Source organism: Carex rostrata, chromosome 4 (genome assembly GCF_964058835.1).
Source record: "Carex rostrata chromosome 4, lpCarRost1.2, whole genome shotgun sequence".
Classification (NCBI taxonomy): domain Eukaryota; kingdom Viridiplantae; phylum Streptophyta; class Magnoliopsida; order Poales; family Cyperaceae; genus Carex; species Carex rostrata.
The window spans coordinates 3,215,612-3,238,632 of NC_135921.1; the positions used below are offsets into that span (position 1 = coordinate 3,215,612).

At 33.1% G+C, this 23,021-nt stretch overlaps 2 protein-coding genes and 2 long non-coding RNA genes across 8 annotated transcripts; 3 read left to right on the forward strand and 1 right to left on the reverse strand.

Annotated features, from left to right (window-relative positions):
* The first annotated feature begins 423 nt into the window (after positions 1-423).
* Positions 424-2,612, forward strand: LOC144552493 (patatin-like protein 2). Its single transcript, XM_078300473.1, has 6 exons — positions 424-600; positions 765-946; positions 1,077-1,254; positions 1,407-1,568; positions 1,745-2,047; positions 2,155-2,612. Exons 1-6 carry the CDS (start codon positions 424-426, stop codon positions 2,389-2,391), a joined length of 1,239 nt encoding a protein of 412 aa, XP_078156599.1. The 3' UTR covers positions 2,392-2,612.
* Positions 2,613-7,088: 4,476 nt separating this feature from the next.
* On the forward strand, positions 7,089-8,895 carry LOC144552943 (patatin-like protein 2). Its single transcript, XM_078300990.1, has 5 exons — positions 7,089-7,204; positions 7,323-7,500; positions 7,660-7,821; positions 8,093-8,395; positions 8,489-8,895. The coding sequence occupies exons 1-5, from the start codon at positions 7,104-7,106 to the stop codon at positions 8,723-8,725; spliced, it is 981 nt and encodes a 326-aa protein (XP_078157116.1). The 5' UTR covers positions 7,089-7,103; the 3' UTR covers positions 8,726-8,895.
* A 3,995-nt stretch (positions 8,896-12,890) lies between these two features.
* LOC144552994 (uncharacterized) lies at positions 12,891-15,413 on the reverse strand. Of its 3 annotated transcripts, none has more exons than XR_013511295.1 (5): positions 15,071-15,413; positions 14,713-14,793; positions 14,216-14,363; positions 13,666-13,820; positions 12,891-13,171 (listed from the first exon to the last, which is right to left on the reverse strand). It is a non-coding gene; the product is annotated as an uncharacterized LOC144552994 (long non-coding RNA). The 3 variants fall into 3 exon arrangements; XR_013511294.1 differs by having other exon boundaries at positions 15,029-15,413; XR_013511296.1 differs by having other exon boundaries at positions 13,666-13,831; positions 15,029-15,413.
* A 1,827-nt stretch (positions 15,414-17,240) lies between these two features.
* On the forward strand, positions 17,241-20,085 carry LOC144552944 (uncharacterized). Of its 3 annotated transcripts, none has more exons than XR_013511281.1 (4): positions 17,241-17,565; positions 18,192-18,293; positions 19,057-19,285; positions 19,946-20,085. It is a non-coding gene; the product is annotated as an uncharacterized LOC144552944 (long non-coding RNA). The 3 variants fall into 3 exon arrangements; XR_013511279.1 differs by having other exon boundaries at positions 19,218-19,285; XR_013511280.1 differs by lacking the exon at positions 19,946-20,085 and having other exon boundaries at positions 19,057-19,554.
* Positions 20,086-23,021: the final 2,936 nt, after the last annotated feature.

Consider the following 23,021-nt stretch of genomic DNA (forward strand, 5'->3'; position numbering starts at 1 on the left):
GAAGCCCGGTCCTTTTTCATTTTATTTTTTGGAAAATCTACACGTGTTTTGATGATGTGATCTTATCTTCAACGTGACTTGACCCTAAATAAAAAGTTTTGTTTTGTCGCGTGGCATTGGCGCCTTCTTAATTTCTTATCATTGGAATTTTTTTTCAAATATCTACAGCTTTACACAATGGATCCTTACTACAATTTAATCTTAAATTTGACCTACTTGCACGATTGTACCTCTTCTCTCTTGTCTATATAATACATGAAAGCACACCTCTCTTCCCACACTACACAACTAAGCAAATAAAGCCAAGGAAATTGTACAAGTATTATAAGCTTCAAGATCTAAATATATATATCTTGCTAGATACAACACTTGTCAACTTTTCTCTAGTAAGACATCCAAACCGAAGTAAGACAATCTTCTCTAATGAGTTCTCTAGGAGTAAGCCTTCCGTCAAGAACAGTGCTAAATAACAGTACTCCGGCTACACCAAAATCGCCACCTTCATTAGGCAACATAGTGACGATACTAAGCATCGATGGTGGTGGTGTTAGGGGACTCATCCCGGCGACCATCCTTTCATTCCTCGAATCTAAGCTACAAGTGAGTTATCATTTTATTATTTACTGATTAAATATAATATATCCCCAAATTTGTGTTGTGAGTTCATATATAGATTTATTCATAAATATGGAAATAATTTGTATCATAATTATATTTAAGGAAAACTTGGTCATAATTAGTTGTTTTACATGTAAATATTGTAGGATCTTGATGGAGAAGATGCAAGAATTGCAGATTACTTTGATGTGATTTCAGGAACTAGTACCGGAGGTTTAGTGGCAACCATGCTTGCTGCTCCTAACAAGCAAAAACGACCTCTCTTCTCAGCTAAAGATATTATAAGATTCTACAATGATAACGTTCCAAAGATTTTCCCTTCTAATAGGTATGCCTTACTGACTTGTCTTTACTCTTTCAGCAATAATCTACTTTGTAAATGTATATATGCTTTGTGGAATATATGTAAAATATTCCAATATAGATAATAGAGAGCAACTTTTATTGTACGTACGTAGGAATGGAAATATTGGCTTGCTAGCGAGTATTTTTGGTCCGAGATACACAGGTAAATACCTTCAAAGCAAGATTCGGGAACTGCTCGGGGAAACAAGGCTTCATGAGACAGTCACAGAAGTGGTCGTTCCGACATTCGACATTAATTTTCTCCAACCAACCATCTTCTCTACGAACGAGGTACATATAAACATATCGCTTATAAATCTTATTTTATGTATTTCGAGCTTTGTTTATTTTAAAATGGAACAACCGATTTGCTTTCCACAAAATTAAAATTGTCAAATTTACAATGTCAACTAAAATTTACATATGAGCTTAAAAACCTGTAGGCAAAGACGGATGCATCAAAGGATGCTCTACTATCGGATGTATGTATCAGCACTTCTGCTGCTCCAACATATCTTCCGGCACATCATTTCACAACTAAAGATCGTCTCGGCAAAACACGGAGCTTCAATCTTGTTGATGGAGGTGTTGCAGCAAATAATCCGGTACAAATATATCTTTCATAAATAAATGCAACAAAATAACAAACAGCATTCTTACAGTTTGATCTCTTTTATGTATAAACCGCTTTTGGCTGCAATAGTTAGAAGCATTCTTACAGTCTGAACTCTGAAGTTGATATGATTGATATTTCTTCTAAACTTTTTTCGTGACATATCAGACACTTCTTGCTGTCAATCATGTGACAAAGGAGATTGTGATACAAAGAGGTGATTATTTCCCTGTCAAACCAGTGGATTATGGAAAGTTCCTTCTCATCTCACTTGGAACTGGATCAGCAAAACAGGAACAGAAGTACAAAGCAGAGGCAGCAGCCAAGTGGGGTCTGCTTAGTTGGCTAACCTATAAAGGTTCCAACCCCCTAATCGATTGTTTTAGCCAAGCAAGTGCTGATCTGGTTGATATCCATGCATCCGTTCTTTTCCAAGCGTTGCATTGCGAGAAGAACTACTTACGCATACAGGTAGAAAATTAGCATGATAATTGGTGATATTTGATTATTTTCTAAATAATTAGTTTGTTTGAAGCACGTGCACCAATATTAATTTATTCAGTATTGTGTTACTGTAGGATGATTCCTTAGAGGGCACCGCCGCATCGTTGGACAATTCGTCGAATGAGAACTTGCTAAAACTAGTCCAAATTGGAAATGAGCTTCTTAAAAAGCCGGTGTCTAGAGTGAACTTGGAGAACGGAAATATTGAACCTGTGCTCAATGGTGGAACAAATGAAGAAGAATTGATTCGGTTTGCCAAGATACTCTCTGATGAGCGGCGCATGAGGCTTGTGAAGATGCAAAAGGAATGAGAAAGATGAAGAATACTATCTTATATATAACTTTTCAGTTGTTTTCTGTTTAATGATTATGCTCAAGTTTCATTCATTAATTCATTTATCTCTCTGTGTATATTGATTCAGTTTTTATGTAAGAAAACTACATACTTGGCTTGTAAAGTTCTGTCGATGTCATGTGATTGGTAGATAGATGTAATAATTAATAAAACTATGTAATGAATTGCTGCTATTGATTTGATTGCTAGAGAATTGTGTTTTATAAATTAATTATGTTTTGTCAAACTTTGTACAATTTTTTAACCTTAATTATTTGTATATATGATGGTATCATTCTTTAAATTTGAAGTCCTCTCCTCATACTTCTCTTATTTTTCTAGTTAACTAGAAAAAGAGAAATTGTAGAAAGAAAAGATTTGCCAACCAGCCTGTCTGACATTAAAACCTTAGGCTCTCAGGCCCATTGCTGCAATTTCAAGTGTCAAAATCATTATGTTAAAACCTAGCGCTGAGGATCAACAAGGCCCAATTGAATAGCTTGCTTAGAAGAAAAAAAGAAGGTGGGTTCTTTCTTTTTTTCGAATTTCTTTATGCACTGTGTCTTTTCTTTTTGTCTAATTTTATGTGTTATTTTTTGTTGCTGAATAAATTCGTTACACGATTTAATTACAACACAAAAACTTGAAAATTATCTTAAAACCAGTTTGCTGAATAACAAGTTGCTAATTTTTTATTTTAAATTCGTAAGGTTAAAATGGCTATTTTTATATATGTGTTTTTTTTTCTACTATTAAAAGCATTATTTAGTGTACATATTTGTACAATTTGGGTGCAAACTGGGTAGACTTATTAACTTGTGTTGACTTAAACCGTGTCTGTGTTAACATATGTCATGTTTGTGTACTGTTAATCTGTCGAAATTTTTATTCATGGTAAATAGAAAAAAAATGGAAAAGGATGTGAAAAATTTTTAAAATGGAAAGGCATGTGTTTGATATATCGTTCCACTGGGATGCCATATCATACGGAGGCTCCGAATTTTTTTTTTTTTTTTAGAAAGTGGGACGTCATATATATCAACATGAAAAATCAAAAAAATAAAATAAAAGTGGAAAAAAAGGAAGGCTATATATGGAAAAAATATATATCATCTATCTTTAAAAAAAAAATAGTTCGCATTTGACTTTTGATTTTATATTTGAAATATTTAGGTCATGATACGAATTCTTTACTCCATAGCTGCGTCTAGTTTGTTAGTTTTACAGGTTCATGATTTGCTATTTTTTCAGCAATCTCTATTTAATTCTTTCTTCTAATTATTTTATTAAATCTATCTGCGTTGATAGAATTTTGGTAGCTGCCTAACATTTTTTATTTCCATCTAAAGTTACTGGACTTATCTATTTTCAATAATACAATGACTTTATTACTTTTCTGAAATGTCTCTCTTCTTCTAACTGTTTTCTTTGTTTCAATTATTAACAATATAAATGTTGTGACTTGTTAAATTTGTTCATATAATGAATATTTTATTGTGAACATCATGAATATAAAAATTTATGACACATTACATGGTTAATAGATGGAATATTTACTTTGATTAGAGGAGCTATAATCCTTCTGATATATTTCAGCATAACCGTTTTCTTGTTGGAATGGCCTTTGGCAAATTCCATTATTTGTTGCTTTAAATATTAGCTTTCTTAATGAAACTAAGTTAGTAACATAGTTTATCATTTTTACTCACCGAAATAAATTACCATATAGAAAAAGAAAACAATAATCTAGCTTAGAATTTTAGCATTAATATTTATTCATACCCTCTGACAGCTTGTCTAATCTCGTCAACCTAAGAGCATCTACATCCCTAAAACTCAACAGGATTTCAAAATAACTGTTAACTACTTTTTAGAAATTATGGTCTTTAAAGTTTCTAACTCTCACATCCCTGAAACTTATTTTAGAGTTTCTATTAAGCCACGTCAGCAACAAATTAAAAATAAGAAACAATTTGAGCCAATCATTTGGCCAATATAGAGTTTATAAACAGTTTCTTAATAAGAAATTTTTCTGCATAGTTTCTAAATAAGAAACTCTCCCACATCCCTGAAACTGGATTAGAAACTGCCACGTCAGATTAGAAACTCTAATAGTTTCAGGGATGTAGATGCTCTAACAGTGCTTTTTCTCATATACAAAAGTATAGTTACAGAAACCAAAAAAAAAAGCTTTCACTGGTGGAAAAACTGGAATCAGAATCGGCCTATCTGGATCGGCTGTACCATAAGTTTGGACAAGTGACTTAAATATTAATTACTTGAACAATATCCACCAAAATCACTGATTCATCAAAATTCTAATTTGAATTAGATAAAAGTTTAAAGTCACAAGCTTGTGGAGTTTTGACTTTTGAATTCCTTATCAACTGATTGGTCAAAATTACTTGATTAATTCCTGAATTAGCAATGAAGAGTTCCTCGCACCGGTCTAGACGGTAGTCCACAAATTTCGATGCGCCTTGGTCTAAAATCGCGATGTGTACACCGGTCTTGACAATGAAGCATTCATCGCTGGGTGTTGGCGCGGTCCACAACTGGTAACGCGCAGCAGAGCCGATGGTTCACGCGCGGCTCACACACGAAGAAACGAAGCCCGGTCCTTTTTGGGTGCATGTTGAAGCACATGGGCCGAAAAAATTTAAAAGCTAACCTTTTTTATTTTATTTTTTTGGAAAATCTACACGTGTTTTGATGATGTGATCTTTTCTTCCATGTGACTTGACCCTAAATAAAAAAAATTGTTTTGTAGCGTGGCACTGGCGATCGGTGATCTTTTCTTCAAATATCTACAGTTTTACATAATATATGGGTCCTTACTACAATTACTACTTCAGCTTCTTACAGTATTTATAACATCTAATTTACTGAAGCCCATGGACTTTTACATGGTTGACAACATGAAACATATTTATAACATCTAATTTACTGATCAACAGCCCAGATTGATTTGATGAATGGCCGGGATTTAGTCTAGACAGATAGACGATTCGACTTCTAACATTTATGGGTGCTTTTAGTAGTACAGATTCGTAGAAAAAGTATTTGAGTGAGTCTATGGTACTATGCATATTACGATTTGTTACCATGCTACGGCTCTATATTCGAGTTTTCAAATCCTAACGGTCGATCCGAACCGTTCATCTTGTTCTCCATATTAATATGTGTTTGGAGACCAAATTTTACATTTTTTGAAAATTTTTTACTATTTTTTTATATTTATTGAAAATCACTGTTTTTGGATGGTCTAGAATTTTCAGATCAATTGATTTTCTAAATATCTAAAAAAATAGTAAAAAATTTTCAAAAAATGTAAAATTTGGTCTCCAAACACATTAATATGGAGAACAAGATTAACGGTTCAGATCGACCGTTAGGATTTAAAAACTCGAATATAGAGCCGTAGCACGGTAACAACCCGTGATATGCATAGTACCATAGACTCACTCAAAGTATTTTGTTTAATTTTTTTTCGGAAAGCCGGCTGCTATAGCATAGATAAGTACAGAAGATAAGACAAGCCGGCTGCTATAGCATAATTTTTTTTTAATACTATAGTGCAAGTGACTATGTCTATAGTTAGTACAGAAGGTAAGACAAGTCCATAGCTGTTTATTAAATATAAAATTTACCATAAAGTACTTCACGTTATTAGCATCTATATATACTTGCATTGTACAAGTCTATAGTTAGTTCAGAAGGTAAGACAAGTCCATAGCTTATAATTAATACTTGTACAATTTACTTTGACTCACAGAATACGTCTACTTTCAAATTCCTTTTGCTCATTTTTATATAGACCATAATTAGAAATATTTTGCTGACCCGATTGACAGTGATCAGTTAAAAACCATCTCATCTTGAGAAACCCTGGTGATCAGAACTCAAAATGTTGCAATGGTCAGTCTTCCGGCTAAGTTTGATTTCGAACCTACGACCTCTCACACACAGATCATTGTTTTTGCCACGAGATCAAAGGCTAAAGGTGTCATCTTGAAGTTGATTTGCTGTTACGAATTACGATGATATATACTAGTAATTAGTTTTTGGTGCCACTAAGGACATGCATGTGCTCATTTAACATAAGTCTGATTTCGGTCCTTATTCAAATATCTACGATTGTACCTCTTTTCTCTCTTGTCTATATAATACATGAAAGCACACCTCTCATCCCACACTACACAACTTTTCTCTAGCACGCTCAAATTGTTAGACTTCCAAACCGAAGTAAGAAAATCTTCTCTAATGAGTTCTCTAGAAGTCAACCTTCCGTCAAGAACAGTGCTGAATAACAGTACTCCGGCTACACCAAAATCTCCACCTTCGTTAGGCAACATAGTAACGATACTAAGCATCGATGGTGGTGGTGTTAGGGGACTCATCCCGGCTACCATCCTTGCATTCCTCGAATCTAAGCTACAAGTGAGTTATCATTTTATTTACAGATTAAATATAATATTTCCCCGAATTTGTGTTGTGAGTTCATAGATTTATTCATAAATATGGAAATAATTAGTATCATAATTTACAAAATATTATATTTAAGGAAAACTTGGTCATAATTAGTTGTTGTACATGTAAATATTGTAGGAGCTTGATGGAGAAGATGCAAGAATTGCAGATTACTTTGATGTAATTTCAGGAACTAGTACCGGAGGTTTAGTGGCAACCATGCTCGCTGCTCCTAACAAGCAAAACCGACCACTATTCTCAGCTAAAGATATTATAAGCTTCTATACTGAAAACATTCCAAAGATTTTCGCTTCTAATAGGTATGCCTTACTGACTTCTCTTTCCTCTTTCGGAAATAATGTACTTCATAAATGCATGCTTTATTGAATGTATGTAAAATAGTGCAGTATATATAATAGCGAGCAACTTTTATTGTAGGAATGGGACTGTAGGCTTGCTAGCGAGTTTGTTTCGTCCTAGATACACCGGACAATACCTTCATAGCAAGATTCAGGAACTGCTCGGTGAAACAAGGCTTCAAGATACAGTAACAGAAGTGGTAATTCCTACCTTTGACATTAATTATCTTCAGCCAACCATCTTCTCTACGAACGAGGTACATATAAATGTATCCCTTACAAATCTTATATATTTTGTGTTTTTCTAGATTCGTGCATTTAAAAATGAAACAGGCCAATTTTCTTTCCACAAAATCAAATTTGTAAAATTTAGAATGTCAACTAGAATTTACTTATATGAGCTTGATAACCTGTAGGCAAAGGTGGATGCATCAAAGGATGCTCTACTATCGGATGTATGTATCAGCACTTCTGCTGCTCCAACATATCTCCCGGCACATCATTTCAAAACTAAGGATCGTTTCGGAAAAACACGGAGCTTCAATCTTGTTGATGGTGGTGTTGCAGCAAATAATCCGGTATATATTTCTTTCATAAATAAATGCAATCAAATAAGAAACAGCAATCTTACAGTTTGACCTCTTATTTACATAAACCATTATATATATTTAGTTGGAATAGCTTGAACTTATTTGTACCAGAAAACACAATGATTGAACAAATTAAATAAATCCCGTATTCTGGAACCAACTATAATTTAAAAATTATTGCCCAAGTCTCTCAAGTCTGAAGTTGATATGATTAATATTTTCTTCTAAACCTTTTAATTCTTTCTTCGTGACATATCAGACACTTCTTGCTGTCAATCACGTGACAAAGGAGATTGTGATACAAAGAGGTGATTATTTCCCTGTAAAACCAGTGGATTATGGAAAGTTCCTTATCATCTCGCTTGGAACGGGATCTGCAAAACAGGAACAGAAGTACAAAGCGGAGGCAGCGGCCAAGTGGGGACTTCTCAACTGGTTAACCTATAAAGGTTCCAACCCTCTGATTGATTGTTTTAGCCAAGCAAGTGCTGATCTAGTTGATATCCATGCATCCGTTCTTTTTCAAGCATTGTATTGTGAGAAGAACTACTTACGCATACAGGTAGGAAATTAGCATGATAATTGGTGATATTTGATTATTTTCTAAATAATTAGTTTGTTTGAAGCACCAATAATCAGTATTGTGTTACTGTAGGATGATTCCTTAGAGGGCACCGCCGCATCGTTGGACAATTCGTCGAATGAGAACTTGCTAAAACTAGTCCAAATTGGAAATGAACTTCTTAAAAAGCCGGTGTCTAGAGTGAACTTGGAGAACGGAAATATTGAACCTGTGCTGAATGGTGGATCAAATGAAGAAGAATTGATTTGGTTTGCCAAGATACTCTCGGATGAGCGGCGCAAGAGGCTTATGAAGATGCAAAAGGAATGAAAAAGATGAAGAATACTATCTTATATACAACTTTTCAGTTGTTTTTCTGTTTAATAATTATGCTCAAGTTTCATTCATAATTTCATTTGTCTCTCTGTGTATATTGATTCAGTTTTTATTTAAGAAAACTACATACTTTGCATGTAAACTTCTGTCGATGTCATGTGATTGGTAGATAGATGTATTAATAAAACCGGCCATTTTTATTAATACCCAAAAATAAAAAGTTAATTTTAAAAATAACCCCGCATTATATTTTTTTTCAAAAATAACCTAACCGCCTGGCCCACGGGCGGTCTCCTAGGGGACCAAACCGCACATGCGTTTATATATATACATATATTATAAAAAAATGAGTTTATAACCAAAAAATTGTATATATGTATATGTATGTGTATGTGTATATGTGTATATGTATATGTATATGTTTATATGTGTATATGTGTATATGTATGTATATGTATATATGTATGTATATGTGTATATATGTATGTATATGTGTATATGTGTATGTGTATATGTGTATATGTGTATATGTATATAGAGGAGGGTTCAAATGCCTCCATTTTTTGTTCCTCCACCATGCCTCCATTTTTTAAAACTTTAATAATTCAAATTAAAACTTAAAAGTTAAAATAAAACCGTCGGAGATGATCTACATCATTTTATTTATGCACGTGCAAAAAATTATGGCATTTCAATTTTATTTTGATTTTTTTTCTCTTTAACTTATTTTTAATATTCAAAAATTTCCAAGCTCTGACAGCTTGTTGATCTTTTTCTCTTTTTCCGGTTTTTATAATATATGTATAATATATACATATATACATATACATATACATATACAGAGATTGACTAATATGCTTTCGGTAGCACTTCGGCCGAAGTGCTACCGGTCCAAATTTTAAATTTCAAAATTCAAAAAGTCGATATGAACCGTTCATCTTGTTCTCCATATTAATATGTGCTTGGAGACCAAATTTTATATTTTTCTGAATTTTTTTACTATATATTAAGCCACTTTGAAAATCGTTGATCCAACGGTGGCTTAACAAAACAGTGCTACCGTTGGATCAGCGATTTTCAAAGTGGCTTAATAAATAGTAAAAAAATTCAGAAAAATGTAAAATTTGGTCTCCAAGCACATATTAATATGGAGAACAAGATGAACGGTTCATATCAACTTTTTAGATTTTGAAATTTCAAATTTGGACCGGTAGCACTTCGGCCCATATGCTACCGAAAGCATATTAGTCAATCTCATACAGAGATTGACTAATATGTGTATGAGATTGACTAATATGTGTATGTGTATGAGATTGACTAATATGTGTATAGAGAGAGAGAGAGAGAGAGAGAGAGATGGGCTACGGTGAGTTGCGAAGTAAAGCGACTATTTTACTTCACGCTCATATTTTGCAATTCTAAAGTTCAAAACGTCGATCCGAACCGTTCATCTTGTTCTCCATATTGAAATGTGCTTGGAGACCAAATATTCATTTTTTGGAATTCTTTTACTTTTTATTAAGCAATTTTGAAAGTCGCTGATCTGATTGTCCATAAAATTTTACTGTTTTTTACTGTTCACAGCAAAACAACAATTTTTAAAAATACTTAATAAATAGTAAAAAAATTCTAAAAAATGTAAAATTTGGTCTCCAAGCACATTTCAATATGGATTAAGCATCTAACGGTTCGGATCGGTCGTTTAGACTTTCAAAATAAAAATACGGTGTGAAGTAGAAACACGTTTTACTTCGCAACTCACCGTAGCCCATCTCTCTCTCTCTATATATATATGGGATGGGCTATGCTACTCCATGAAGTAAAACGTGTTTGTACTCCACACTGTATTTTCATTTTGAAAATACAAACGACCAATCCGAACTGTTAGATGTGATCTCCATATTGAAATGTGCTTGGAGACCAAATTTTACATTTTTTGGAATTTTTTTACTATTTATTAAGCATTTTTTAAAATTTCTATTTTGCTGTGAATAGTAAAAAGCAGTAAAATTTTCTGGACCATCGGATCAGCAATTTTCAAAAATGCTTAATAAATAGTAAAAAAATTCCAAAAAATGTAAAATTTGGTCTTCAAGCACATTTCAATATGGATATCACATCTAACGGTTCGGATCGATCGTTTGGATTCTCAAAATAAAAATATGGCGGCGTAGAGCACTAACTCATTTTACTCGATAGAGTAGCGTAGCCCATCCCTATATATATATATATATATATATATATATATATATATATATAGAGTGGCTAAGCTCAAATCGTTTGTTCCTGGGCTCAGGAACAAACGATTGGGTTCTCCAATTTCCAAAGTTCAAACGGCCGATCCAAACCATTAGATGTTTAATCTATATTAAAATGTGCTTGGAGACAAAATTTTATATTTTTTGGAATTTTTTTACTATTTATTAAGAGGGTTTGAAAGTCGCTGTTTTTTTATGGTGCAGAATTTTAATAAAAACAGCAACTTTCAAACCCTCTTAATAAATAGTAAAAAAATTCCAAAAAATATGAAATTTTGTCTCCAAGCACATTTTAATATAGATTAAACATCTAACGGTTTGGATCGGCCGTTTAAACTTCGGAAATTGGAGAACCCAATCGTTTGTTCCTGAGCCCAGGAACAAACGATTTGAGCTTAGCCATTCTCTATATATATATATATATATATATATATATAGAGTTAGGCTGGGGTGCTATGGATAGCATAGTGGCCTCTATGCTACGGCTCAATATTCGAGTTTTTAAAATCCAAACGGTCGATCCGAACCGTTCATCTTATTCTCCATATTAATATCTGCTTGGAGACCAAATTTTACATTTTTCTGAATTTTTTTGACTATTTATTAAGTATTTTACAAAATTGTTGATCCAACGGTGGCTGCACAAAACAGTAAAACCGTTGGATTAGCGATTTTCAAAGTGGCTTAATAAATAGTAAAAAACTTCAGAAAATTATAAAATTTGGTCTCCAAGCAGATATTAATATGGAGAATAAGATGACCGGTTTGGATCGACCGTTTGGATTTTGAAAACTCGAATATTGAGCCGTAGTATAGAGGCCACTATGCTATCCATAGCACCCCAACCTAAGTCTATATATATATATATATATATATATAGGACTTGGCTACGGTGCTATGGGTAGCTAAGAGGCCTCCCGTGCTACGGCTCAATATTCGACTTTTCAAAATTCTAACGGTCGATCCGAACCGTTCATCTTGTTCTCCATATTAATATATGCTTGGAAACCAAATTTTACATTTTTTGGAAATTTTTTACTATATTTTTAGATTTATTGAAAATCGCTGTTTTGCAAACAAATCTGGACCATAAAAAACAACGATATTCAATAAATCTAAAAAAATAGTAAAAAATTTCCAAAAAATGTAAAATTTGGTCTCCAAACACAAGATGAACGGTTCGGATCGACCGTTAGGATTTTGAAAAGTCAAATATTGAGCCGTAGCACGGGAGGCCTCTTAGCTACCCATAGCATATTAGCCAAATCCTATATATATCACTACTAGAATCCCCAATATTAGCAACGGTAGGATTTTGATTGTAGCAACGGCGTGCCCTTGCTACAAGCCCGAAAAAGGCCATTAGCAAGCGCAGCGCTTGCAATAACTACCGTTGGTTAAAGCTCCCTTGCTAATACTCAGATTCTGATTTGTTGCAAGGGCTACGCTTGCTAATATTCTTGTCCAGGGTATTTGCAAGCGGGACGCTTGCAAATAGCACGCTTGCTAATACATTGATTTTTGGAGCCCAACTGAGTATTAGCAAGGTTATGTTTTGTGGGTCCCACTGAGTATAAGCAAGGATATGTAGTGTAGGCCCCACATAGTATTAGCAAGGAGCCAAGGATATCATTTGTGGGTCCCACGTATTATTTTCAAAGATGTCCCATGTGGGTCCCACTTGATTATTAGCAAGGGTAACGAACGTAGGCCCCACCTAACTATTTGCAAGGGTAATGAATGTGGTCCTACCTGACTATTGGCAAGAATATCTTTGATACTTTTTGCATGCTCCAATCCTATTATCCTCTCACGTTGTACCAATCTGGTACCAACCCGATACCAACCCAATAAGTGGTTACATTTCCATTGAACCAGATTTACAAGAACAGATTGAAATATAGAGATAACATGTAATAAGCATTAATCAACAAAGTGTATTATCATACATTTTGCTAAAATACCAAAAAACAATACAACAACAGTACAAAAAATATAACCACGACCCATTAACAAAAATTTACAATAATTTACAGTCAACAAATTAGTTGCATAATTCTAAAATTTGTAATTAGCATCAATCATCATATGCAACATTGACTTGGTCTTGTTACAAGTTTTCTCTAGGCAGAATGATAAACAATTACCGAGAAGAAAAACAAATAGATCCTTTGAAGCGATCCTGTAATTTGTACAAGGAAAAAAAAAGTACATTAAAAAATTATCATATATTTAACCATAAGAAACTAAAATATGTTTACAACTTACAAGTCCTATAAGGTTTTCAAGGCAGACTATAACTAAACTTTTCCTGTTTTCAAGGCAAGACTATAACTAAAATATTATTCAAATTATCAAGTCATTTCATGTTTTCTAAAAAACAGTACATAAAGAAATTACCCAATATCAAGGTAATTTGCTCATGGAAGCCAACTGAAACAAATTGTAATTTAAGAGAGTATGAGCATGTGTCTCTTCTGAATAATGTAATTTATAGATTGAATGGGCATTTGGTACCAGTATTGGATCCTTAACGGGTTGGGGAATGGGACTGGTACAGTGAGACCTTGCAAGCAGTAATTAATTTTTGATTAAAATGACATTCTATTATATTAAAAATTACATAAAGTAGGTTGCAATTCAAGAGAGGATGAGCATGTGTGTATAACTACATACCAGCCAATAGTGACCCGTGATCTTCGGTTAATTTTGCACCGAAACTCCTAAAACCTCATTGATATGTATATATATGAGATGCTTGTACTTTATCTAAACTGAATCATAAACAATTCCGATATCACTGATTTATCTCGGCGATTCTGGCCATATCCCTACAATAGAACTATATATTGATTAAGTTTTTCTTTTTCACACAACATGCTGCCAAAAGAAAAGAATACTGAGTCAACAAATATGATAGCAATGTCAAGATTTGAGTCAACAAATCTGGTACTGATTCAAAGGGTGTAGTTAAAGAAATTGTTGAACTTATAAGTGTAAATATTGAAGAAAATATTGTGGAATGATAGGGTCAGAGAGTAAAATATTGTGGAATGCTAGGGTGCATCAAGTGAACTGTCATTGGAGCCTACAGCTCTAGTATCTATTTTTATCAACCCGTAAGTAATCTATTTTATCAATGAATTTAAGGTTCTAATCAGTACAGAACCCCTCCCTCTATCCCAAATTGAACATTTGAATTCCAATCAAATGAAGAGAGACAAACCTGGTATACTTGCTTCAGGACAGATCGAAACAAGGGCATGACCATCGTCAGAGAAAGAAACGCACATACGAGCAGGATCACCATTAGAACCATGGGTCTCTACCACAAATTTCACAACTACACGCACTCCATTTATCGCGTGAGATTCCTACAGCAACAGCCTAAATTCATGTCTCTAAATTTTAACATTATTTATCTTATTCCCTTTGGACTATTTTCTGGTAATTTGGTGCATTGCACAGGATTTCAGAGAACACGTGTAGAAAAAACTGCATATAATCCTTCCTAGTGTAAAGTAAATAAATATGCAGTTTCAGGCATGTGCAGTTTTACCACTTTAAGCAATCATAAAGGTCATGAAGGCTATTTTTACATTTTCATCGAGGAACATTTAGTTGGATAATGTACATAAAAAATAATACTAAGTTGTAATCAAATAAACCAATGGTAGCATCAACACAGCATCCTTTTAATTAAATAAACCAATGGTTGAATACCTGTTTCGTGTTCTCTCTTGCACAACAAACTCTAATCTTAATGCTAGGCCCCAAGAACAGCTCCATTGTATTCCTTGCAATCTGAAAATTGGATGCATATTCATATTAAATAAGTACCATTATAGAGTGGTCAAATAGGCACGTCAAAGCACACGGTGCAAAAATTGAGCTCAGAAATGATAATTGTGAACAATTGAAGAAACCTAGGCATATACAATTCACAATTGAAGAAACCCTAGCTCAGATCCCAAATTTCGACCTAATTAATGGATAATCATAGTTGAAGAAACCTATTGCTTGAAATGAAAAGAATAACCTGAGAGAAGTCTGCCCTAGCAAAGAAGTAAATCGATCTAACCTTCCTCTAGATCTGAATCGCACCAGAGATAAGAGCGTACGGCTGGGTTCGTGGAGCGGCAACGGAGGTGGCGGAGCAGCTAGCTGGAGTTTTAGTGGTGGAGTAGCGGCGGAGGGCTTGACTAGGGTTTAGGATGTGACGAGGTGGTGGTTAGGGGTGAGGGTGCGACAGAGGAGGTGGTGGAGTAGCGGCGAAGGAGGAGACAGGTGATTCACACGCTTGGAAGAGGTGAACGGCGGAGGAAAGGGGGAACGGGTAGTTTTCTTTGTTTCTGAGAGAGGGCATCGCTGGTTTTTTTGTTCTGAGAGGAAAGGGGAGCGGCGCCTAGGTTAGAAAAGTGAGATTTCTCGATCTCTCTCTGTTAGATGAATCTAGTGATGTTTTGGAGGGAATTGAAAATAGAAAGTGAGAGAAAATGAAGTGTGCGAATTCTCTGAGTTATCTCATATTTTGTGTGATCGACGTGTCCGGTGCTTATTCGGCAATAGCACAGGGGGCCAGTGTTATTTGAGCTGTGAGATTCGTGCAGAATGTATTGAACGGTTGAGCTTTTCCAACAAGTCACGTAAAATGTGAGATATCACAGAGAATGTGAATTCGAAAATGAATGGGTTAGGTTTGGGAAAATGAAAACTTTGATATTTTGGTAGTCGGCAGAGAGAGAGAGATAATTTAATTTTTGGCAGAGGGTGATATAAAAAAATTTGAATTGAAGAGAAACTACAGATTTAGCAAAATAATTCGTTTAATTAGATTGAATTTTATTTAACAAAAATATCTTTCGCAAAAATTTAAGATAAAAGTGAAAATTTTGACATCTAAAATTAATTTTATTATGTTGAATTTGTGTATATATAAGTTTAATTGATACAACAAATAATATTAAAAAAAATATTAAATTTGTTTTTACAGCTTGCGTGGTCAAATCATACTTATAATTGTCAATTTTGAAGAATTTTATTATTATTTACCCTTTTGGTATTTCTAAACATTTGCGGACTGCTCATTTTCGCACAAGCAATTGACGATCGATCTTTGGTGAAATGATTTTAAATTAGTTTTGAAATAATCTAGAGAAAACATTGAACGTAACTATCACAAAATATCTTAAGTCTGATTGTGTCTGAGCTTCGATCCAACGTGAAGTGTTTATAACCCTTCGATGTTTTAATATCCCGTCGACTCGATGGATAGGTAAATAAAAATATTTTTTCATCAAACTTTTGTAGCAAGAAAATAACTGGAAAGATCTTTAATTTAAACGGTTTCGATCGACCAACAAACGACGTACTTATGTACGTCTTCACCGACTCGCAAAATTAGAGCTTATGACTTATATCTTATATGCATGAACATGATACAAAAACTCTTGTTTTGTAAGTTAATGAAGACATGCGGAAATATATCGTTTGTTGGTTGATCGGAACCGTTGAAATTAAAGAGTATTGTATTTATTTTATTATAGCGAAGTTTGATGAAATTTTATTTTTATTTACCTATCCATCAAGTTGACGGAATATTGCATCATCGAATGGCTATAAACACTTTACGTTAGATCGAAGTTTAGACATAACCAAACTAGAGAAATTTTGTGTTCTTTATATTCAGAGTGTTCTCCTGATCATTTTAAAACACATTTGGATTCATTTCATTACAAATCAACCGTTGATTGATAACGTAAAATTGAACGGTCCAAAATTATTAGCTCAATTTTAAGAGGCAAACAATGATGAAATTATATAAAATTAACATTCATAAGTATTATTTGGCCATATACGATGTAAAAAAGTAGAAAATATTTATTTTGAATTTTTTTCATATTAATTGATGTACAATTATTATTTAAATTGTAGATTTGTAAATTATAGGCGTATGATGGGGGTTGAATGGTCTTGATTTCAAAGGAGGTGTCCATTTTAGATGTTGTGGAGGGAAATCTATATTCTCTGAGGTAACTTAATATTTCTGTTTAAATCTGCCCTAGGTGAAAAGGCAGATCCCTTCAATATTCGTGCCAAAACTGATCAGACGTCTCCAATCTAAAATGGAGAAATTATGATACCTCAGGTGACATGAATTTGTGGGTAAGTGCATAATGCGATACAGAGAGAGTTCTTCTCTGGGACTTGGGACTTGGTGTTTTTTTTTCAAAACCAAACCAGACTTCGTGGAGGCAAAAGTTACCAAATTTTCATTTCCCTCAAATTTTTTGACATCTTCCCTCCACCTCTTTTGACTGCCGCCGCCAAACCATCTTCCCGCCTGAGATTTTTCATTCCCTCCTAATTGGATTCCCCGCTCCAAATCCAAAGACTATCGCCCTTTCTCGCTGCTGTCTCCCTATCTCTTTCTCACTAGCCGAACCCAAATTAGATCCGGTGTCTCCCCTCCACGCGACCACCGCCGACGCTTGCCGACTTCTCGTGACACATCCTAGGCTTTCCTGGTGTCTCTCTCTCCTTTACAATTCTTCAATTTTTAGGTGTATTATTAAGGTACGAATTCTTTTGTGTTGTTGGCCGGTCAAAAAATGAGTAAAAGATGGAGTCTGAGACAGAGCATAATACTTGATTTGAACTCTCGATTAATGAATCTAGGTTAAGTGGAGCACAATCTTTTCTTTTTGTATGTATACTGACAACACTATAACAGGGATGCATGCCTTTAAAGTGTTCGAGAAAATGCCTGAACCAAAAAGAAATTGAAGAAATTGAAGTTAGTAATAAAAAAAGTCTACCTTCACTCGTGCAGCTGCACGGCTTTAAAAAAAAGGCTACCTTCTGTTATATATTATTTATAATAACATTAATTGAATAATTAGTGTGCTAGTTGACACGTTCAACATTTTCCACAGATGGTCTCAATTAACTTTCATGTTAGCACTTTAAATGTCCGTGTTTCCATCTTGCCAGAATTGTAATTTTTAGCATAAAATGGGCATGTTTGGGACCACTGTAACTGGTTTCTGTTCTGAATTGGACAAAAATAAAGTAAAGAAATTGCCCCCTTCCCCTCAATTATGCCTAACAGATGTACCATAAAAGGTGTATACCCCAACTATTGACAGCTTTAATTTGAATAAGTGTTTTGACATAGCATATGTTGTTGAAATTATGTGTAGAGCAGCACAGCTGAGGGTTGGTGCAGATGGAGGTGCAAATCGGGTCTATGACGATATACCCCAACTGTTCCCAGATCAGGACCCGTTGGAAGTTCGACTCAGGTTTCTCCTCTTTTTTTTGTTTTTTATATGATGATATACCCCAACTGTTCCCTGAGGCTTGCATTTTATATGCCATCACAAGTCATAACCTTGACCTAAATCTGACTTGTCTAGGCAAACTGAAAAAATAAATCTCACTAACACAGGGTAATTTTGGAAGCCTACCAGTAAATAAAGGAACGTCAGCATTTGCAATAGTAAAAATTTCTGTTAGTATTAGTGTTTTGCTTAGTAAATTAAGTGTTGTTCATGAATTTTGAGCATTGGTACAGACCTTTACCCGTCTCTTTTATGTTCTGGTATGCTGTTTTGTTTTTTTCAAGGGCATTTCTGTAATTTTTCAGCATTCTGCACAATTCTGCATTATTCTGCAACATTCCAGGGCCTTTTCTGTAAATTTCCAGTATTCTATACATCTCTGGGTGAATTCTGGTAAATAACAGGGTCTGTAGTGCAAAATTTCAAGTCTGACAGTATTCAGGGACTGAAATGTGACAGAAAATAAAATAGTTTTAGAAAACAGTCCCTGGATAAGGACCTTTTCGTGACAGGATGAAAACAATTGTAGAATAAGTCATTTCTAATGGGAATGTCATGAAGATAATAGTTTCAAAATGAAGAAAAGTTTAGCAATATAATTTTAAAACACAATTTGAATTGAAGAAAATATTATTTTAAAGAGTAGTTTTTAAAGAGAAAAAAAAAGACAATTACACTTAGTAGGGCCTATAGTTTAAAGCATTTTTTTTGTATGCTTGAGTAGGATACAATGGTAGTAACTCAGATTCTGACAAGGTGTAGGAAAATGACAAGCAATAACCAGGTGCAAATTAAGGACTTGCAAAATAATTATAGGCCCTACTAAGTTAGAATGCAAGCAGTGACACCTTTCTCTTTCATGGATTATTTTCTCCACAAGTTCAGCGACGGAAATGGCCCCAAGGAGTTTCTGATTTTACAGTCAACTGATTTCATCTTGACCATGATTAGAGGTATTATTTTTTAATTTTAACATTCGTTAAGTTAGTGTAGAGCCCGATACAGATTCATACTAATGGTAAATTTTTATGTAGCTAATACTGTGCTTGCTATTGGAATCAGTTTTGGTTGTATTATCGAGGCAACATGTTAATTTTAATTAAGCATTACAATGAACAATTATAAATTAGATGCTTAACAGGAAAAGCACATGAGCTCGTGCGAATACCATTTATGAATACAAAAAAAAATTATGAAGAGGTTTTGGGACGAAATTTGCACCGAATTCAATTTTAGGAGTTGATTTTCTGGAGTTCAAGCTGTCAGAGATAGCTGCCACAGCTGTACTTTACAATGTTAGAAGAATTCCAATCCATTGATGGCCAGATATTAATATCATTTTCGCCATGATAACTTAGATAAGGCTTTAATATACGTGCTTGTGCACACGCCTCCGTCATTATGTTAGTTATGTCCATCAAACAAAAAAAGAAACATCAACAGGACCTTTTTCCCATATCAAATGTTTCTTTATGTTTTCTTTACAAATGTGCTTTTGAGCATATAGTCTCTTAGCTAAAATACTTGAATTCAAGTATAGTTTTATTTGTGACTTTGAATTTATGCTAATTTTTTCATTTAGATTATATCTCATGTGTAAAAAAAATATGCAGGAGGACATATGAGACATTTCAGTAACTTGACAACACAAGTGTAGACAAAATTTGTGATTTGTGGTATATAAGAAGGATTGTAATATTTAACTACTATTTACCTACTGTAACTGTATCACTTTTTTCGGATCAAATTGTGCTATTTAAATGAGACTATGAAAATCATGTTCAATTCAAAATTTATGATATATTAAATTGTCAGAATTAGAGAAAAAGTTGTTGCTGCTTAATTACATTTCATTGTGATTAAATAGTATTAATTAAAAATAATAAGAAATATTTTCTAATTATTAAACAACAATTAAGGCATTAGATTGGAAATGTTTATTGAAAAAAGATAATCGTTAAACACCAATTGTCTCTTATATTATTATTTTTTATAGTGGAAATGCATATTAAAAAAAACAGTATTATTTTCTCTCTTATAAGAAGTTAATTAGTGTATGTGTCTGATATATTTTAATAATTTTTTTTTTAAATATCATTAAATTTTGTTGGTTTTGATGTAAATATGTATTATCATTTTTTATTCCAAAAAAAATATTAAAATTCTTGTTGTAATCGCTTATAATTATATTAACCGTTCAAAGGGAGAGATTATATATTCACCAATAAATTTACATGAACCTTTCGTATGAAATTATTGTAGTCACTTATAAATTTGTATTATAATTTTCCTTCTCTAAAAGAAATAATTAAAGTTTTTGTTGTTGTGGCTTATATTTATATTCACCATTCAACTATTAAAGTCTCTATGTCTAGAAATTAAACAATAAAATATAATAAATAACATCCTAAAGCCTTTTGTAACCATGGCTCTTGCAAATAATAAGGTCTTTTTGAATATAATAATATAAAAAACTACACTAAAATTATTTGCAACGGTGTCACTTGCAAATAGTAACGGACTTCACAATAAAATAATATAAATAGAATCTTTAAAATTATTTGCAACGGTGGCCCTTGCAACTAGTGTGTGGGGCCCGTTTAGGACTCATGTTTGGGGTGGGTCTTATTATTTGCAAGGGGGAATATGAGACATTAGCAAGGGCGAATAGGAGTCATTAGCAAGCATGATTATTTGCAAGGGCCTGCCGTTGCAACTATATTAATTTAATCAGAAAAAATCAAAACTCAATTTCTATTGCAAGGGTCCTTCTTACGCTTGCTAATACCACTTAGTACCGTTGCTATTATTGGGAATTCTAGTAGTGTATATATATATATATATATATATAGAGAGAGAGAGAGAGAGAGGCTATGGTGCATTGCAATGCATGAACCCTCTTATGCATTGCACTATAAATTAAGGATTTAAAGTTCAAACGACCGATCCGAACCGTTCATCTTGTTCTTCATATTAATATGTGCTTGGGGACCAAATTTTACATTTTTTGGAATTTTTTTACTATTTATTAAGCAATTTTGAAAGTCGCTGATCTGATGGTCCAGAAAATTTTACTGTTTTTTACTGTTCACAGCAAAACAGCAATTTTCAAAAATACTTAATAAATAGTAAAAAAATTCCAAAAAATGTAAAATTTGGTCTCCAAGCACATTTCAATATGGATTAAACATCTAACGGTTCAGATCGGTCGTTTGGACTTTAAATCCGTGATTATAGTGCAATGCATAAAGGGGTTCATGCATTGCAATGCACCATAGCCCATCTCTCTCTCTCTCTCTCTATATATATATATATATATATATATATATATATAGTTGGGCTACGGTGAGTTGCGAAGTAAAGCGACTATTTTACTTCACGCTCATATTTTGCGATTTTAAAGTTCAAAATGTCGATCCGAACCGCTCAACATGATCTCCATATTGAAATGTGCTTAGAGACCAAATTTTACATTTTTTGGAATTTTTTTACTATTTATTAAGCCACTTTGAAAATTGCCGATCCAGCGGTCCAGAAATTTTTATTGTTTTTTATTGTTCACTCGGATTTTCATATTTTCAAATTGGCTTAATAAATAGTAAAAAAATTTCAAAAAATATAAAATTTAGTTTTCAAGCATATTTTTAACATAAATTAAACATCTAACGGTTTGGATCAGCTATTTGAACTTTAAAAATGAAGATATTGCGTGAAGTAAAAACGTGTTTTACTTCGCAACTCACCGTAACAATACTCTATATATATAGAGAGAGAGAGGAGGGATCAGTTACAACAATTTTTGAGTTACAACAAGCATTTTCTACATTTTCAAAGTCCAAATTGTCAATCCAAACCGTTAGATATGATCTCTACAATAAAATGTTCCTGGAGACCAAATTTTACATTTTTTGGAATTTTTTTACTATTTATTAAGATGGGTACAAAAACTAGTCAAAACAAAAACTTTAATTTATTTAATGATTATTATTCAAAAAGAATTCTTAAAATAGATATCACTTTTTAGAAATTAAATGTACTAGCAGGATCACAATATTTTATGTATTACCTAGAAGTGGCTTTTGAATCGGGATCAATAACTCAGAATCCAAGCATTTTTATTTTTTTACAATAACACATAATGAAATATATTAATTTTTCTTACCACCGTGAAAAATCCTGCCTGAAAAATGTTGATCTGAGTTATTTGTTACAGTCTTTCTAATAAATCAAATTATATTGTATTTCATCTATTTTTAAATAAATATATTTAACATTTATAATATTTCAATACAAAAAATAAAAAATTCTGCTTTTAAAAAAAAAAAATTTGGAACCGTGAAATTTTTCCACGGTTTGTAATTAAAATTCCAAGCAATGAAAAAATTTCACGATTTGGGTATTTTTCCGAAATTTTTATTAATAGAAAATAAATAAATAAAATATGAAAATAGGAGATAGCTTTTAAATAAATAAATAAATAAGTATTTTTCCACGGTTTTAGATGAATTATTGACCAGATGATTATATGTAAGCATACCGTTCCATATATATATATATATATATATATATATACACATACATACATATATATATATATATATATATATATATATACACATACATACATACATAAATATATATATATAGAGATGGGCTATGGTGCATTGCAATGCATGGACCCCCTTATGC

Bases quoted from the DNA above. Each gene is read 5' to 3' on its own strand.
- LOC144552493 (XM_078300473.1), top strand. From the start codon at position 424: ATGAGTTCTCTAGGAGTAAGCCTTCCGTCAAGAACAGTGCTAAATAAC. The intron at 1,255-1,406 runs GTACATATAAAC...AAAAACCTGTAG, and splicing joins CCATCTTCTCTACGAACGAG to GCAAAGACGGATGCATCAAA. The intron at 1,569-1,744 runs GTACAAATATAT...GTGACATATCAG, and splicing joins GTGTTGCAGCAAATAATCCG to ACACTTCTTGCTGTCAATCA.
- LOC144552943 (XM_078300990.1), top strand. From the start codon at position 7,104: ATGCTCGCTGCTCCTAACAAGCAAAACCGACCACTATTCTCAGCTAAA. The intron at 7,205-7,322 runs GTATGCCTTACT...CTTTTATTGTAG, and splicing joins AAGATTTTCGCTTCTAATAG to GAATGGGACTGTAGGCTTGC. The intron at 7,501-7,659 runs GTACATATAAAT...GATAACCTGTAG, and splicing joins CCATCTTCTCTACGAACGAG to GCAAAGGTGGATGCATCAAA.